The 20,284-nt window shown below is 39.7% G+C and overlaps 1 protein-coding gene across 2 annotated transcripts in view; it reads right to left on the reverse strand.

Moving 5' to 3' along the window:
- The window catches only part of porb (P450 (cytochrome) oxidoreductase b), a 32,754-nt gene extending 12,690 nt beyond the window's left edge, over window positions 1–20,064 (reverse strand). Inside the window, exons 1-5 of one of the 2 annotated variants that reach the window (XM_078246395.1) lie at window positions 19,989–20,064; window positions 15,824–16,011; window positions 4,620–4,668; window positions 2,887–3,015; window positions 2,070–2,222 (exon numbers count right to left, since the gene is read on the reverse strand). In XM_078246395.1, the coding sequence (XP_078102521.1) occupies window positions 2,070–2,222; window positions 2,887–3,015; window positions 4,620–4,668; window positions 15,824–16,002 (510 nt within the window). In that variant the 5' untranslated portion in view covers window positions 16,003–16,011; window positions 19,989–20,064. Of the gene's footprint in view, window positions 1–2,069; window positions 2,223–2,886; window positions 3,016–4,619; window positions 4,669–9,634; window positions 9,911–15,823; window positions 16,012–19,988 lie in introns of those variants that run through there. The other variant, XM_078246396.1, reaches the window with a different exon arrangement.
- Between the last annotated feature and the right edge of the window lie 220 nt (window positions 20,065–20,284).

The following is a 20,284-nucleotide window of genomic DNA, read 5'->3' on the forward strand; positions in this document are numbered from 1 at the left end:
CACTTAATGGTTTAGCTCCTAAGTACGTCTCTGACTTGCTCACTGATAAAAAAAACCATAAGGCCATCAGGTGTGTGTGTGCGCGAGGGGAGACCTCTTTTCCTGCTGTTAAATTGCTGTGAGCAGCTCTCATAACGGACCAGGTAGGTAGCACGCCACCATGAGTCCATGAGTCTAATGTCTGATTATTCCACGTTGTCATTGTGATATTTTGTGATTACATTCTGAACCTGTCAGGTAAATACAGTAGTAGAATGACTTCCTCTGATGTAGAAGTAGCCTACACTGTAAGTCTGTAGTAGGCTATACAGTGGAGTTGCATAAGTGGTTTGGGGTCCTTCTGTAAGTCATTTGGGGGAATGAATTCTACAAGCAGCAATAACACAGGCCAAGTAATCAACGGGCACTGCACTAGTATATATAAAATTAACTTATGCTACATTTTTGTTTTCAACATATGATTGTGTTCTCATTAGCAACTACCTCTTAGGTCACAATTTGATTATGCACGCTAAGCCTAAAGCCCGGGCTACACCGCCTACCTAAGCAGTGTGTGTGCGACAGCAGCCATGTGTACAGGTTAGAGCAGCCATAGCCTGCATGCGATCACAGGCTTGAATTAAATATTCTATTATTAATGTTCATTAACAAAGGCTAACTCAATATAGAAAGACAAGGCTGGCAGCAGCAGCAACGTTGTCTGTGTGGACACCACGCGCAAGGCCCTAGCAGTTAAGCAAGGTAGCCATCACGCATCAGTGTCATTATCAGTGTTTTGACTACATTAATGGATAATGGCAGCCCTGTGGTTGTCTCATGTCACACAACTATTTGACTTTTCAGCAAAGCGCAGTGAAGATTGATTGAATAATTGAGGAATGTATTTGTTGTCAGACACTGATGTCCAAGGCAAATTTATCATTAGGATAATAAGGTCCATCTTATCTTATCTTATATTAAGACATCCGACAGAGAATGAGGCTGACCAGGTCATTGGAGCCACCTGAGGTTACAGGTCTACATTATTCTAATTATGCTTTTCTATTAAACCTTCCATTTATATACACAATGTAAACATTGTGTTTGTGACAAATAATTATGACCTAAATACACAAATATACCATAGTATTACAGCATCTACACCAGAGCCATCACTGAACTGAACTCCACAAAACAATGTCCCCAAACCACCACCACCCTCACCATCATCACAACACTCTACTCCACAGGACTAAAACTGGATTCATAATTATTAAAAATGGAATAATGTGCAATAACGCTATATAGCATGCAATAATATATTTATAATGTGTAAACTGCATTTGGCACAATGTACAAAATGTTTTTTTTATTACTTTCTTTTTTATAATAAGTTTTTCAGCATGACAGGTGCGGGCATGTGTGTATGTGGTGTGTAAGCATGCAACCATGTGTGAAATGATCATGTACTTTTTTAGGAATTGAACAGCAAATTTAGTTGTATAATGTTCAATGACAAAGACATTCTAATATTACTGCACTATGGTGTGAAAGATGTGTGCTTCTTTAGATATGTGCCATTCACCTTTCATCACATCCCTTCCAAATTCACAATTAATACTGCTTTGAGTTCTGCCCTTTGCACAGGATATATTTTAAGGGGTGGGGCAAGAGAGTCAAGGGGGGATCAGGAGAGGTTGGGGGTGGAAGCAATGGAAAGGGTACAGGGACAAAATCTCAGGAGTCAGGTGAGGGTCAGAGGAAAAAGGGTGCCCAGAGGGCGCTTACTTCTAGTTTAAATAATCATTAGCTGCAGCCCTCCATGCGACAAAGCAACAAAAACACATATGCAGAACAGAGAGTGTAGCACAATGTTTGCATGGTCATTGACATCATGCGCAATATGCTTTGTGTTGTGCTTATTAAATGGGCAACCTTATGCCAAACTGTAACCGTTTATGCATCACCAACACAATTCCTATACAATTACGTTTTTTTTTAATAATAATTTAGACAATTCTTAGCATTCTTGTAAGCTTGTAAGAATTAGAAAGACTTTATGTATACACAACTTGAGCATAAAGACTCACAGTGTAGTTTAGTCCGGAGAGATCTTCATCATCATTTTCCTGCAGCCAGTCATAGAAGTCCTGGGCGTTGTCTGTTGGGTCGCCTTCACCATAGGTGGCCATGCAAAATATGGCGAGGGAGTTTTTAATCTCAGACAGACGGGCTAGCTCCCCCTAGAACATGAGACATCACAATTCGGAGACAGTGAACACTGAAGAACTACTAAGTTTAAGTAAGTTTGTCTTCAATATCTGATCGGCTGTCTCAAGAGTTGCCCTGTCAGCAAACTTGCAAGTAATTAACTATGACTAACAAATCAAAAGTATATTATCTATGTCTATACCGGTGCTCACAGCAGTGTTGCAACACATTTTTGGATAAAGCCTGAGGTTATAATATTGTGCAGTTGTAATGTGACTGAAATAGCATACGCATTATGATCTCAGCGTGTGCTGTCCTTGCATCTTTATGGACTGAACTTGCCTGGACAGGTTTCATTTCAGCACAGCGAATTTATAATTAGAAATGATATATTACTATGGCAGGTATTATAAAACAGTTATTTGGCTCAGTTAGAATCTGCCATGAGATGTGTATTGTATCATCATCAAAATGACTGCAGGCTCTTGTCTGGATAATTCAGGAGAATATTTTATAACTACTGAGGTGTTAACTGAATGATTGCTTTGTCATAGTAACACACTTCTTCAGCACTGCAGTGTTACTTTTTCCATGACACGATGACAAATAATGAACTGGCAGCTATAATAAGTCATATCCAAAAGAATGTTAATTGTTATTCTGTGGTGTGTATGTTGTTCCACTGATGCAAATTACCATTTCATACTCCTCTGGATCGGCAGCCATTCCTTTCATGCCATAGCGCTGAGCGTCTTTGGACAGCCTGTTGGAAAATTCCTCTCCTGTGCCCGTCTGGGAGCCATAGAACACAATGATGTTCTTGCCCTGGTAACAAATTAAGAAAAAAAAAACATTTACTTGGGGCATGTAAAAGCTTTCTCCCACAACTACAATTAAAACCTGACGCGCCTAAACACACACCATGTAAAACAGATGCAGAATAGCTTTTGTAATTTAGCTAAAATATATTCAGAATGTATTTTCTCCCAAATCCTGAAATGCTGCATTGCATGCAACAGGGAGATGATGACCACAACCCAAACTACAAACTGTAAAAAAGGGCTAAATAACTTCACGACTTAAACTTCACTTCAAAGCAAAGAAAATACAAATGAAGACAAAAAAAACAACGAACATTTCTCCAAGATACAGCTTTTCTTGAGATTTTCAACCAGCAATCACAAAATACTTCATCCATGCCTACAGTGTTGCCATTACATTCATACAAAAGAAAAACAGAGACAAAATGAAATGGCACTGTGGACCAAAGTTCTTTCCTGCCAGCATCATGGTATCTGAACTATTTGCTGCAAAACCACATGATTCAAAACCAGAAAGTCTTTTCTCAAGGCTGGCTTAAGAACAGAGAACCATCAAAGTCCAAACAGTGTTTCTAAATCTAGAACTGCATATGGAATAATCACATTAGCAGCAGGCCATTATAATCATCTTATTCTTCATCCACTGAGCATAAAAAGGGAGGAAAGTTGTATTAACTAAGACACTACCATTCCCTTTTAAATTCAAGCGCTTTGACTTGCACATCAATCAGGTTTTTACTGGGGAAAACCACCAAGGTTGATCAACACCTGGTAAAGGGCTGCAACACCAACACTGTCTAACCTTGCATATCTGCAAGTCCAACTGGCTCAGTTTTCTTTTTAAACCCTGAGCTAGGCCGGCCACACACTGGCTGCGTCGCGTGAGCGTGGCGTTTCTGTTGCGTGTATTTTTCTATGTCTTTACACACCAGAAACGTGTCTGACCCAGCGCTGCTGCTGCTAGCCTTGTCTGTACACATGTATGTTTCCCATTGACAAAATGAAATACCATGTTAAACATGAAATATATACTGATTTGATTACAGCAAAGACAACGTCGGCAGTATTGACGGCAAAATAGGCTACAGAATATTTCGTTCTGTATTGACTGGTGCAATATTTGAAAATCAATCATTATTATTATTTTTTTTAAATTACATTTATATCTGCATTTATGTCAAAACCTAGAGACTTTCAAACATCAACATGTCATTTATTAATATGTATTTGTGTCAAAATGACATAAACATCTTTTCCTATTCTATTTTGTCTGGAAACGCTTCCAACACGCTTGCGTGTCGCGTGAAAAATAGGCGTCTTCTAGCATGCACGTGTTTTCGGCACAGCTCGAGCCGTGCCTGAGAGGTGCGTTTCACGCAGGCAGTGTGCAAGCTCTAACCTGTTAACATGGGAGCCGAAATAAAAACCGACAGGCCACGCAGCGGAAACGCTCACGCCACGCAGCCAGTGTGTGGCCGGCCTTAGTGTTTTGGAATAACCGAAACAAAACTGCTTCTGGATAATATATCTATGTTGGAAACACAAGACCGTTCACACAAAACACAACTGAAGCAGAAATAATGGAAAGGATTAAGTTACAGCACTTACGGTTTTCTTCATTTTCTCGATGAAACTGGTCTCTCTTGTGGTGGGTGCTCTGGGGAAAACAAACAAGTTTGACTTTTTAATTACGCAATTTAAGCTTAAACAAACACAAAGGTGTGGTTAATTAATTCAGTGAAAATGTCTCGTCTTTCCTCAAAATAGTTAATTACAAGATCATCATACTTGTAACGACTTCTTTGAACTACCAATAGCCGCTGTGAGGCTGAGACAGGGAACAATTAACACCTGTATGACGCGCCATTTGAATAATCCAGTTCCACTCCGGGATATGCGTTTAAGGATGTATTGTCCATTTCAAAGCAAGAAATACAAAAAAAACCCCGACAAAATCCAGTAGCACATGAAAATAGTATGTGCAAAAGTGAACGTAGATCCGGTGAAATTTGCGGTCAACAGACAAAAGTAAGAACCCAAACGCATCCCCTCTCCAGCTTCCGTCATGTAGGTGCACAGGTGAATAAACAGACAATGATTACCACCAGACCAACCCCCATGACGTCCTACCGTATGTCATAGGTGAATCTGTACCTGATCTGTACCTCAGTGTTCTGTATCTGCACCCAGAGAGCAGTAGGGTAAGGTGGTGATGGGTGTGTGATGTCATGTGCTATTAAGGTTGCAATGCATGCAATGGCCTTAAGGGCTTTTCAGACCAAAGGCAGCAACGGCACCGCTGTGCTCTGAAACCCATTGTTTCCAATTGCTTTGCTGCATTTCGCTGCCGCGTTTGGTCTAAAAGGCCCTTTACTGTTTAACTCTGCAAGGTGGTACTATAAACTATACTATAAGTACTATAAATTAAACGCCTAAATAAATCTTTGGACAAATCTGAGCTGCATTCACGACATCGTGAATATAGACCTGTCTTCCTTAATAAACATGACTGGTGTAAACAAACGTTTAACAGTGCTAGTCAACATTCAAAATGTACATTTAGCTGTTTTCTAGTATTAGTCTGTATTAAATGACCACATGTCACTCACAGTGGCATATTCAAATTCTGTGAGGAGGTGGTACAGCAATTTGGAATCCCTAGGTCTCATTTTGTTAGAGATTTTTTTTAGATCATCTGTTAGTGAGGATTTTTGGATCCAGTTCTTCAGCCCCTAAGGCACCAGAATGTTTAGATACGGTGTTGTTGAAATATGGAAAAGGTCATGAGGCTTCCAGGTATTATTCTATGCTTATGCAGAACCTAAGGGATGGAGCCTGGACAGCCATCAAAAAGACATGGTAAAGGGGTCTAAGTATTAAACTGGATGATGAGGAGTGGGACAGAATCTGTAGGAATATTAAAACTATGTCACGCAAAGTGAGGTGCACGTAATTCAGTTCAAAATTATGCATCACTTCTATTGGACTCCCTCCAGGTTGTTTAGAATTGGTCTGAAAGACACACCAAATTGTTGGAAATGTAAGACAGAGGACGGCCAATTATTTCATGTCCTATGATCCTGTGATAAAGTCAAGGGTCAATCCTAAGTGGGATGGATAAGCACATAAGAAGCTGGGTCAGCCAGACAGATTATTTTAAGAGGATGGAAGAATGAAGGGGTGCCGTCAATCCAGGAGTGGGCTTGTGAGGTGTCGGTGTTTGAAAAAATTTCATATAAAACAGTTTGCCGGATTGGATGTCTATACTAGAAAATGGGGAAAGTACCTGAGCTTTCTGGAGGGCTCCTAAGAAGCTTTGTGCTGGGGAGAGACGTGTATTGATGGGCTTATGGTGTTGTCATTTATGCATGTTTATTTTGTTTATTGACCATTTTGTTACTATTCTTTTGGTTCTTTGGTTTTGAATATTGTAGTTACTGTGTCATCTTTTCTTGATTTTTGTCTGAGTGGGTGGTGATGACGAAGGGAGGGGAGGTGTTCATGTGAGTTGTATGTTTTATATTTTGTTTAAAAAAATAAAAATAAAAAAAAAAGGAAAAAAAAGTGAGAGAATAATGACTCATGAGTAGCCCGACATCGTCATACTCAGACTCTAGTCAGAATGTGAACTTCCCGACCTCGAATGTTGTGGGCGGGGCTAAATTCGGCTGGCATCCAAACTAATGCGGCGTTCCATTTACCTCGGAACTCGGATTTTCCGAGGTCAAAGTCGGAAACACGCCCCCTGACCTCGGATTTACGAGCTCGGAACTCGGACAACCTCGCAGTAGCCCCAGTTCAAAATCCAACATGGCTGTCCCCTGTATCAACAGTTTTGAAAGCTGCAGTAATATAAAGTTATAAGCACTTCTGTCTTATTTGTGCCACTAAATCAGTCGTTCACACAGGCATGTCCAACTTCTATCTGTGGACATGTTGTTACGCTGTTTGCATGCACAAAAAACGGCGTAACGCGTTGTTATCAACTGGTATTGCTAACAATAGCTAACCGGGCTAGCGCTAATGAAAACAATGAAAATCCGACTTTTAAATAGAACGCATTCAACTCGGGTATGACGTCATTCCCAGCTCCGGCTTCCGAGTTCCAAGGTAAATAGAACGTTGCATAACTCACGAGACAGGAGTAGGTAATACTTTGACCAAGTTAGTGTAAACACGGATCAAACAAGCTCAACTACTTAATAATCTTCTAGGTAAAAGGCCCACAAAACAAACAATAGAGTAGAACTGGTTGACAACATTATCATTCACTGACATTTAGGGAATTGCAGTGTCAGGGTCATATGATCAATTGATGTGGCGGGAATAACTCCATGATTTTTCGCAAGTTCCTGAACTCATCCAGAACTGGACTCTGGTAAGACTCCCAGTTGACAGTAGCGGAAAACCCAGGACAGAAATTCCACTTTATGACCCCTTGAACCCCCAACAGTTATTTTTTTGGGCATTTTAGGCCGTTATTTGTACAAGATAGCTGAAGACATGAAAGGGGAAAGAGAGGGGGAACAACATACAGCAAAGGGCTGCAGGTCGGAGTCGAACCCGGGGCTGCTGCGTCGAGGAGTACACCTCTATATATGGGCGCCTGCTCTCCCAGGTGAGCTATCCAGGCCCCTCCCCCAACAGTTAATACGTTTTTTTGTTATTGAAGAGATTTATTGCATAACATTTCATTAAAGCATGAGTTTTTATTATTTAATGTGATGCACTCAATATGCTATATCGGGATATATAATAATTACCAAAAATATTCTCATAATAGCAAGTTATTTATTGAAATAATCAGCACGTAAATAAATGTGTAGCAACAACTCTTGGGCAATGTGGGAAAATTGTCTGGTCATTGTGTGTCTTACAACAACCGGGAGTAGCAGAGCAGTGACTCAGCAGTCATACAAGCATTAGTCATACTAAGCATATGATGTACTAAGCATAGGCATACTTCATTCAATTTTCAATTTTCTGTAATGTGGTCAGATTCATCTAGGGAGTAATTAATGGACGGGAAAAGATCAAACAACTTGTGCAAACACAGTGCACAGGAAGCAAAATCTATTATCGAGCCAAATAAAAGGCAACGCTGCTTCATTCAGCATCAAAGTGGACAGCTGCAATTCTGTCTGCACTGAAAGAAGAATAAAACGTGCATACATAACTACAAACAGAAATAGTATACCAGATGAATGCGTTTTAGATTTTCCACATCCAAAAGCAACAAGGCCGCCATTAACACTAAGAGAAAGAGAGACATGTATTTGCTATATTTGACCTCTGACACACATTTAGTCACAATTTACAACCTACAGAACCCATCCAACAGCAGAGTGCAGGCATGTGGGATTGATGCCCAACATCCCATAAAAAATGCCCCCCCGTGGTTAATTCAGACTGCACTCTGAAGCAAAGTGTAATTTCTTTTTAAACTAGCCTTTGCCCCCAAACTGAAGCATTTAAGCGCGGTTATTAGCGTTTCTGTGCATCATTAGAAAATTGCCAGGTGACGAGAGTTCAAAATCTCTAGTATCTCAATACATTGTCAACAAATGCAAAGTATCTTGAGCATGTGTACAATTAATCATAAAGTACATAGAGCAAAATATATTCTTTTGTATATTTTAATCTCCGGAGAGTACAGTCTTAATTAGAACAATATACAGGAAGAAAAAAAAAAAAAAACATATGGACAAAAACTAAAAAAAAAAGTCAACAAATCATGGTGGATGACACATCATTAAGTGTTGTGGGACTACTACTGAAGTTGCAGCCTGAAATTGAGCAACATTATTTCAAGTAGACAAAAGTGTTTGCATATTATATGTTGACTGCCAGTTTGACAAGATAAGACGCAAATGGCTCATAATATTGAACACATTTTCCTTCATTGTTGTGAACAATTTACAGTTTAGTACAAATAGTTTACAGCTCATCATCTATATACACACACACACACACACACACACACACACACACACACAATTAACTTTCCATTCATTCATCCAGGAACTAAATCTTTTCAAACACGCACACTGACGGTCAGTTCGGTCTTATTCTGCAACACTCAAACACACTGGTGATCTTATGATGCTACAATCAATGGCATGCTTCTCTATTTTGCATTCTGACTTCTAAATATAAATATATATATTATAAAAAAAAAAATTAAACAAGACTGGAAATGTTAATCATAATGATGGCTTACATGGTAACTGACAGTGAGGAGCTTGTGAAAAAAAACAGAAGACCCAATAATCAAATTATGTTAGTAGTCAGATTTTATGACCATCTCTTACATAACCTTCTAGGAACATGCATGGTTTTTGAAACCACTATCTTGCCAGTGTGTGCAGGAAACAAGCAAATTACAGTGTGTGTTGAGCTTACTTTGGAAACAAGCCACAATTTCAACATTTACAAACCACAAGATGGCATTTAAAAACTTACATGCCCATGTGTGATCTCTGCTATCAAACTAAACAGTAAGATTAAACAATAACTGGCAGTAAATGTTTAATACAATTTCAAGCAAATACTGTCTAAAAAAAATAAATAAATAATAATCTCTTGGGCCTTAGAAGAAGCAGTAAATAAATCACTTTACTGACCTCTCAGCAGCATCTCTCCTGTCCTCTGGCAGGGAGAAGACACAGCCCATGGCATGCAGACCTTTACCTCACCAATGCCACAAGCACCACTGGCTAGGCCACGCTGGGAACCGTCACGCTCAAAATCAAAGCAGGACGTCAACACTCCACAACCACAGAATGGAAAAATAAAACCAATCCAGGAAAGCAGCCGGACTCTCACAGGTTTGGAAGAGCTGCCTGCCTTCACCTTAGAGGCTCCAACACGATCTGAACTCTGCCTTTTCCTGTGCTGCTCTAAGCCCAGCAGTGTCTGTTCTCCACACACACACACACACACACACAAAACACACACACCCAGCCTACAAGCCCTGTCAGTGTCTGGCAACCGCTGAGGACACAATGGTGGGAAACTGCCTTTCCCATTAAATGTAGCTCAGCTGCCGACCCACACTTTTGACTCACACAAACACACACTGAAACACTCGGGCTGAAAATGCCTTCCTCCTCATCCCCGCCCCTTTTCCTCTCCGATCTGAAAGGTGTTGGAACGAAAACGTCGACAAGATCCATTCTGAGCATTTGGCTGGTTATCAGAGCAACTCCTCGGTGGACCATTAAAAGAGGGGGGGAGCTGTGAATGGTAGTTTTTTTTTTCTGAAGTATCCCCTGCCCCCGTCTCACTGGAGGAGAGAGGGGAATGTAATTGCTATGGCAACCTCATTTATCATAAAAGGATTCCATTCGTGACATGGCCTTTCTCTAATAGCAGAGCGGACACACACACACACAAATTTTAAAAAAGTAACTCAGGGCAAAGAAAGGGTTGTTTGTCTTTTGCTTCAACTTTCCACCTTTGGAGGTCTCACAAAAGCAGCTTGGCTTGCCCTCCTCGTTTGCTTTCCAGGGAACTTTCAAAATGGGTTCATGGCCAAAAACAAAAGCACAGGAAAGACATGGAAGACTACGCCCCCTTCATAACAGTTAGGTAATCACTGCTCCCTTTAAGGGGAGGGAAGACCAGCTCTATGTTCCCTTCCTGTATTCCCGCCCTCCACAGATGCACACTCTTCCCAAAGCAAAACGTGCTCTACAGGGGTCTTTCCCTCCCTTCAACCCAACCTCCTGTTTTTACACAAAGGGTCAGGATCTCCCCCACTCAGCCTCCAACACGGTCTCCATTCACATAACCACGCAAGACCTCAGCCACAGAGCGAGTGAGGCTGCTGCTAGCCCCAAGGATTTACTCTGGTTCCCAAACAAATTGTGTTGTGGGTGGGGAGGGACTTAAAGTGGCCAGTAGAAGGGGAGTCCACTGAAATTAAGTTGTGTTTCCATCAGCTGGGTTTAGGTAAATAAAGTGTCTACCAGAGCACAAGGTTTCAATGTCAGTGAGAAAAAAAAAAAGAAAGAAAAAAAAACTGGAAAAACGAGCTTGGTCATCTAGATCTTACTGCTGTTGGACAGGATCTTCTGTTTCAGCTCATATGAGACCATATTTGTTGCTTTCTGAAGCAAGATGATGATAGAGAGGTGCCTATCACAAGAAAATGGAGACAATAGGCTCGTTCGAGATGAACTGCACATGGCCTGTAAAGTGGACGAGAGCAGGCGGCAGCAGCCGGGGGTGGTGACAAATAACCGTGGTCAAGTCGGACAGTTTACAGCCGTTTCCAGCAGCCTTCAGACTGAACAGGAAGTCACAGAAACACTCACATCCTGTTAGGTCCGATTTTGATTTAATAAATGTTATCAGACCCATTTATCAGCTTGTACACATCTCCAGTTTTTATTAAGACAGAGTAGCTGTCAAAATGCTCTACATGTGATCTGTTGCTGATGTTAATAAACAGACTGTAGATGAACTTTGAATGGATTTAGTCTCTCTGACTTCTAAATGTAACCATCAGCCATGTGTTCTGTACAGAATAAGCCTTTAAATCAGACAAATGGTAATTAAAATCCCTCCGATTTAAAAACTATAAAAAGTTTATATAAAACATCATGTTGAGTCGATTCTGAACCAATCAGCTGTTAGATCAGCCGAGAGCCAGTTGTTTCCCATCATGCCCTGGGTCCGCCTGGGTCTTGCAGTCGGTGAAAAGCAACTGTGCGTCTCAAACCTGTGGCCGCCTTGATCTCGTGAGGTTATCGTTGCCCACGTGTGCATGACGTCAGAGCAAGTCGGGATCAAGTCGGACACAAATCTAACCGGCATGCATTGGGCGCCGAGCGCCGGTGATCGATTCTGCACAGACATAGCTCGTCTCGAACGAGCCTAATGACAGTAGGCTGCTAAAGAAAACCATTTATTTTAACCAATATAATTAAGCAAAGAATGAAGAAATAAGCTGAAATTGCCGTCACGCCATGCCTGCTCAAGCAAAAGAGAACTGCCAGAAATAACACCCCCAACCCAGGTGCAGCTCGTCGGCGCCAATTACCACCTGCAACACAGCAAACAAGAAACCCCAGGAAATAGGCACAGGGACACCTAGTGGCAGGGAGGACTCGGTCGTCACATGCCCATAAAGGCTCTCTTGATTTATGGTCGCAGCAGTGTGTTTGACAGCTCTCGGGAAAGTTATGCGGGAGTTGTCGCTTTCATCCAGCTTTTCTATTAGATAATTCACGCTTGAGGGTGTGGCTACACACCGACCTGTCAATCAGGCTAGAGGTTTAGCAATTAGTATCCATGGCAATGTGTACATTAAAATAGAGGTGAACGTGTTTTCGTCTTAAAACTTTGATCCTTTCACTGTGCGTTTTCAGTTTATGAAAGTTGATATGGAACATTTGTCGCCTTAAAAATGTCTTGTTTAGTGTTCGTTAGCACCTTACCAAACAAACTAGATAACTAGTGCTAATGTGTTAGCTTGTAACTTAAGGGAAAGTTTGTTGATTTTCAACTGGCTCTGTGTACTTCTATACATGCAGATGAACAGCACCTGGAGGCCTGATAATTTCAGCAATCATTTCTCAAATTTGAAATACTAAGTAAAAACAACTTTATTTTGCACAATAACAAGGGAGCTACAAATCATATTTGTCATAAAAAAAAAAAACCTTTCCTTCATAGGTTAGTTGAAATTTCCAGTGGATCTTTGTTCAGACTGACCCGGACTCTATGACCATACAAAGGTTTCATATGGTTTTAGTGTAAAGCTTTGAGAAATTTAAAAAAGGGAAATTTACATTAAAACACATTTGTAATTCCCTCATATTAGTAATTTTTATATTTCTAACTCCTGTTCAGGCTGACTCTGACTAGGTCTTTGTCAAATTTTCATGTGATTTTATTGTACAGGTTTCGAGATATTTGAAGGTAAAGTCAGTTTTTATGACAGGTCAAAAAGCCAAACAACAACTGAAATTTCATGATTGTGACAGCGCTAGTGATGACGTGAGAATACGGGCTTACAGGCACTCATACGTGAGAAGGAAAGTTAGTTAAGTTAAAGAGGCTGTGTAAAAGAGCAGGACAAGGAGAGAGATAACAAAGGTCGCTACTAGTGGAACATTTACAAGCCTTAAGCAATGCACCCTCACACACTTGCTTCAGGCTAAGTAAAGGATAATATTTGTTTGTTTTTTTACTGCTTTTATGTAATATAAGACACAGTCAGATCACTGAAGAGACACACACCTATTCATCATTCTTCTCTATTGTGACAAAGAACAATATCCGCAGACAGGTAAAATTGGCTGTCCTGGAAGCAGCCAATCAGGAACCGCACAACACTCTCCTGCTCGCTGAAGAAGACAGCCAAAAGTCAGTTTGTGACAGTTTTGGAAGAGAGTGCTAGTGTAGAAAGACTGTGCGGTTTGTAAATAGATAATATTTAAAATGGTGTTGCTGTGCCTCTTTCTGGGTTTCTTTTGCAGTGTGTGGGTTAGGGATGGGACAATATGCTTTTTTCCCGATTCGATCCTTTCCCCCCAATACATCGGTGCCGATTCGATTTGTATTGTGATTCTAGAAGTATTGGAATTCGATAGTATTGAGTATTGCACTTTTCTTTTCCTTCTTTAACAAAAACAAAAGTTGACTAATACACTTCTAGAGACAATATATCATGACACATTTCTCAAAACTAATTTAAAATATTGATTCTAGGGAGAAGAATTGATTTTAAAAATCGGAGAAAAGAATCACAATACATACGTGACTAGTTTCTCCCCGCCCCCCAAATTGCACTATAACCTCGTCCAACATATTGCTGCTTGTTTGTTGTTGTATAATGGCCGATCATAGTACTGCCTGTATGTTTAATCGTTTAATCAGTGTATAATGCTGCATATTAATGAAGGTGTTGCCTTACAAGCCTTAAGTGCCTCAATTTGATAATGATTAGTTTGTTGTTATTTATTATTTGTTATTTCTGCGCTATGTTAAATTGCTATTTCTATTAGGAATGCAGATATGAAAAATTTGGTTGATGCCGATAACCGATATTTACCAATGTTAATATTATTTGTATAAAACAAGTTTCTATGATAATACAATTTTTTGTACATACTGAAACACACGTGTAAAACACTGAATTTGAAAAACGTAAGTCTTTTTTTTATTTGCAAACCATTTGGAAAAGCCCATAAATCAGATTTACCACATTGTTTCCGCTCAACAAGTTACAGGGCCACCATGAAAAACACAACTAATAGTTACGTGTTAGTTTTAGGCTACTTTTATAACTTGTAGCAAGTGAATCATGTCATGAAAGTCCAGTTTAACTTACACCTGTGAAAAGATTTGGATCGATTTATAAATCAATTACTAAGGATCATTAAACAAAATATCCTGTTTAGGTTTTATGACTAGTCAGGGTTTTCCGGCATGTCACTAAAATGAGAATAGCTGGTCCACCTTAAAGCCAGCCCACCTTAAGTTAGCGAGCCTGTGCTGAAGTTGTTGCTAGCTCTGTGGCTAACCCATTCACTTTAACTTGGCTTGGGTCTTGAGGAGTTGTAGCATAGATTCACCAACAGATAAACTGTACACACACTGTGCACACAGCTATAGCGTTACTGCTAACTTCATACTCACCGACACACACACGCCTCCCTCTCTTTTTTCTTTTTTTTAATTCTCTCTCCATCATACACTCGCTAATGTGTGGGCTGCAGCTGCCGCTGTTTGCGTTTAGGCTGCCTGCTAGTAACTTACCCCTGATATTGTTTGTGAACTTCTGGATGGTGGTTCTTCATGTGAGTGATCAAATTGGTGGTGATTGGTGGTCTAACACAGCGTCCACAGTATTACATACTGCAATTCACGGTCTTTTTTTCACCGTTAAAAACGTCCAGACCGTGGACATTGCTTCGTTCTCAGCATGTAATTCCTGTGCTGTGTCACTGCATCATAAATTTTACGGAAACGATCATCAGTTGTTTACATCAGACCAATGCCAATGTGTAACAAAAAGACCAACATCGGCTGATACGATATGATTGCCGATACATCGTGCGTCCCTAATTTGTAACCCTAACCATGCAACAACCTGTTGAAATATGCATATTTAGATTCTAACTTCGCATGTATCTCTGTTCCAGAACCACACACCCTCATTTTCTATTTCAATAAATAACCATAAGAGGCATCTTGTCTGGAATGCATTCTTACTGATGGACCCTGGTGGCCACAACCTTTTATGAACCAGTCAAATTATAGCAAAGTCCTTCCCATTCACCACAACATCTGTGCTGAACTATAAACCATAACATGTCCAATTCTAGATCAGCATACAGTATTGTATAGCTTTTACATAAACTAAAGTATGTGTACACACACACACACACACACACACACACACACACACACACACACACAGAGAGAGAGAGAGATTGGTCTAACAAGAGAGTTCATAATTTTGGAGCGGAGAGGTGGTGGAGCGGAGTCCAGATAGGACACTGAAAAAAGGATTTGATTAAACTCAAAACCATATACAGAGCAGCAATTAGAATAAGAATATGTTAAATCTACACAATACCCAACCCCCTTTTTTACAACAAAAAAAAATACACAATATACGCTCTTCTCTACATTTGGTAGCTTAAGGGTTTCAACTTGTTTCTTTACCTTGCAGCAGCCTTCATATTTTTTTCTCCTAAAGACATAGTCAGATCTGAATTGGAATCTAGTTATACTTTCATACAAACTGATTTTGTTTTTTATAATTAAATCTAAGGTATACTGTGATGGATACTTACGGTGTGTCGAGCTTCTTAAATTCAGGGATGTGCTCAGGCTTCTTGCGGGACATGAACCAATAAATGACAAGGCCGACAATCAGCGAGAAGAGTAAGAGGTCCAGGTTGCTGAAAAGAGGCTCCTCTTCATCCACCGCGGGCTCGGTGCGAGTGCTGGTCTCAGCGTCCATGTCTGTCATGTTGATACTCTACAGAGGGACAGAACAAACAGTGTCAGACCAGTCTACCATGCAACACTTAAAAAGTGTGAAACAGTGTATGATCAATTCATTATTTGACAGAAAATGAATCATACTTGATCATTAGGCCAAATGTCTTTTGGAAGAAATAGCAAATATTTGCCACTTCCAGCTCATATGATTGTATAACAAATCCCCTTGGGCTTTTGATTAGACTAAATAAGTAGCTTGTAGACATTTGTTTTGACTGTGTGGTTGGACATTTGTTACTATTTTACTATTGTACAGACTGAAACATTCAGATTTATTTATAACATTAAGTGAGCTGTAATTCAGAATTGCATTTTAAAAATCAGTCTCAGTTAAAAATTCCAACTGAACAAAACTCAGGCAAACGAAATGGTTAAAAAGCTGAATAGAACAATATGATTGCTAACATATGTGAGCGGTATTCTTCATGCTATACCATACAATGATGGCTTTTGTACAAGCATTGGACAATTGGCTCTACATATGATACCATCCGTAACACACTGCCTTCGACACATAAGGAATTTCTTCTCATGCAATAACGACAGCAGCTCTTTTCACACCGAGCAAAAGACAGACATCGTGTTCTGAGCTCTCAAGTTTCAATTTGGTTCAAAGAGTAAAAACAATGAGATTGGGTTTTCACAGGTTAATGTAGGCTGGCTAGTCCACAACTGGAGAACAGTTTGATCGACACATATGTACACACTCACACAAAACACTGGCTTGCTACTACACTATTGTCAGATAATTCAATGACATTTTCACCAATCAATGTAGTGCTATGGAATATGAATGTGTGATCATTTCTTATTTAATTAATCTTGTTTTCACAGTCCACAAATTGTTTGTTCAACGCAAGGAAACATAAGTTCAAGCTCATCACTTTCCCATTACACGGTCACTTATATATATCACCTTATACACTTACTGTTTATACAAACTGTTCACACCTTTGTGTGTAATATATATATATATATATATATCTCGATCTCTCTTACTTCTCATTATGCATATACTGTATATTTACATTCAGTTTATTAATTTGCAAATACTGTCTACTAAAAATGTTTTATATCTTTTTACATTCTCATTTTGCTCTTACTTGTGTGATTTTCTTTAATAAATATTTAATGAGCATTGTTGGAGGGAGCCCAAGATCCAAGATTTGTATTACCAACGACTGCTTCTCCTGATTGTTGTGCACATGACAATAAATAACTTGAAACTGGTTTTAAAAATTTGAGAAAAATGAAACAATGCATTTATATCATAAATCAAAATTTTTATTGTATATTATATTTATATATCTGATTATAATGTTTTTATTAAAAAGGTGCACCATGAGTTCCAGCATGGTTTCAGCGCGATGTCATTTTTGTCTCAAATCGTAGGCATCTCTCCTTGATCCGCTAGCTGCCTGCCCCCCCCGAATACACTGTGAAAAAGCCCGGTCTCGGGAGACAACACAGCGGTCGTAAACGTCAAACAAACACTAGAGGCACAACGAAGTGACCATGCAGGAACTCATAGTGCACCTTTAACACCTGTTTTTGATCTTCCTGCAACACTAGTACTGACTACATCTTTACTTTGTTTAAGTTTTTTTAATAAGTTGATATGTAAGGGAAGATTTTAAAAGGTGTAAAATAAACTTGTCATTGCTTTTTAATTGACATTGTTTCTAAATGATCTCAAAGACACCTTTAGCATCTCTGTACGGAAATTTCTTGTTTTTTTTATTAATCGGGAGATACATTTAATTGGAGATCTGGGAGTGCTATAAAGATGATATTAACCGTTTCAAAAAAAGTTTCTGGCATTTTGCCATTATTGGACCGTGGACAGTATAGATGCAGGAAACAAAGGGGGAGAGAGGGCAATGACATGCAACAAGGGTCCCCAGCTCGAATAGAAGGAATAGTAGTACCTTTACCATTTGTGGTGCAGTTGAAGCATTGCACTGTACTGAGGGCTTTATTTTGTCCACCCCATTTATATTATATCAATGAGTCTGATCATCCAGGATATAAGCCTCAGATATGGCCACAAACTACATTCCTGATACAGAATCAGTTTCTCCTCTCTGTTGTGATATATTATCCATTCCAACTACTTTGCTCAGTCAAAACACAAGCACCTCCTGTCTCATGTCCATCGTGTGTTATATATGTACAGTATAGGGCTGGGTGATATATCGATATATCTATATCGTGATATGAGACTAGATATCGTCTTAGATTTTGGATATCGTGACATAAGTGTTGTCTTTTCCTGGTTTTAAAGCCTACATTACAGTAAAGTGATGTACTTTTCTGAACTTAGACTGTTCTAGCTGTTCTATTATTTGCCTTTTCCCCACTTAGACATTATGTCCACATTACTGATGATTATTTATCTAAAATCTAAGTGTGAAGATATTTTGTTAAAGCACCAATTGTCAACCCTAGAATATAGGCTATCGCAATAGCGATAGGAGGTATTTGGTCAAGAATATCGTGATATCTGATTTTCTCCATATCGCCCAGCCCTAGTACAGTAACAGTCAAACGTTTGGACACGCTTGCATACTACTTGTAATAAGTTACAGGTAGCTACAGTAACAATAACAGACAAACCTAACTACACGCTGCGGAGAAATGTGTTCCCCACAGGTGGTCAGTGGCGTGACTTTAACACTCGGCGGGGCTACGATCAGGGTCCAAAATTAACTATTTTGTCCACCAGCCAAATGGCTAGTGAATGTTAAAATTTTACCAGGCACTTACTAGATAACCATTATTTATTTATTTTTTACTGTTGAGTGAAGCAAATTTAGCAGCCACTTGCATATTTTACCAGCATTTGGCTAGTAGATGGTGTATTTTTAAACAGTAGTAGGGATACTTTGAAAGTATTAGTCATGTCACAGAAAGCACAGAGTGAATCTTGTGTTTGGATGTTATTATCATACTATCTGTGTTTTTGTTCCGGTGCTCTGCACACATCTCCCCTGTCTCCGGCTCCCTGGAGCTCTGTGCGCCCGCTGTTGCCTGGAGACGGCAGTGGTGTCGGCGCCCCAGGGACCCGCCGGTAGACTTTTTTTGGTTCAGAAAAATGTACCTGAACTCACGAATATGTAGAATATTACTACAGACATTCCTGTAATCTTGTCGTATGCTGTGTGAGTGTATTATTATCAGCTGAAGCGTGCAGTGCGTGCTTGACGTCGCTGTTTTACAGAACGTTATCGTTCAGCAGTGTGGATGCTCACATCGTTATAGTTCTACTCAAAACCATGTGAGACTTTGGTTAGTCACCAATAAAGCCAAGGAAAAAGCTTCAATAGCGGTCTCTGGGGGAGTTGAATGACCAATAGAATCCGACATGGACAAGGTTTACAAGAGGTCATTCTGACAATTCACCTCTTCTGCTTAAAGCAAATAATTATGTAACGTTAACACTCGAAGAAGTGGCACGGTGTCTATGAAAGTTGCACATGTAATGTGTAGACACCAGTTTAATTTGTTTTAAAAGAGTTAACGTTATAGCCGATGTTTCCCGTTTAGAAATAACGCTGGCGGTGAAATACAACGAGGGAAATTAAGATGATAACGTTAGCCAGCAGAAGAGGCGTAAAAGGCCCTGACTATTCCCTGGACTGTGACAACACTACCTGAAACATACACTGTAAAGAAAAAACACATCTTAATGTAACAGACTAAACGGTGTTGTCTAATGTGTGCAACGCTTATATTTTAAACTAGCTATACATGCCAAGGAAGTGACTTGCTCCACAAAGATATAAAAGTTAGCCACAGTTTGCGTAACACTGGAATCAGTAACGTCAGTCAGTAATGTTTCAATGAAAACATTTACTGTATTTTAAGTTTCTAGTTTCGGTGTGAATGCTACGCTGACGTGTAATTCCCGCAGACTACCACAGACTAAAAGCTCGATGTAGGTTTGGTGCTTACCTTCGCCTTCCCTCTTTGTCAAGCTCACACTGAATTTTAGGTTCCTTGCGCTGAACACGGAAGAATACTTTACGTCAATAGGATCAAACCAAATCCATCCTGGCAGCGGGTGTGGCCTCTTGCATTTTCAACGGCAAATACATCTAATCCAGACATGGTTTCATGTATATAGAAGCTACATGTGTTTGTATTTTAAAGAGACGTATCTGTTTAAATTGTATGCTCAAATTAAGCATTAAGTTTATTTGTTTATTTCAACGTGTCTCAATTTGGCACGGTCTACAATGGCATTACCT

The sequence above is a fragment of the Sander vitreus genome, chromosome 3 (assembly GCF_031162955.1).
Source record: "Sander vitreus isolate 19-12246 chromosome 3, sanVit1, whole genome shotgun sequence".
NCBI lineage: Eukaryota > Metazoa > Chordata > Actinopteri > Perciformes > Percidae > Sander > Sander vitreus.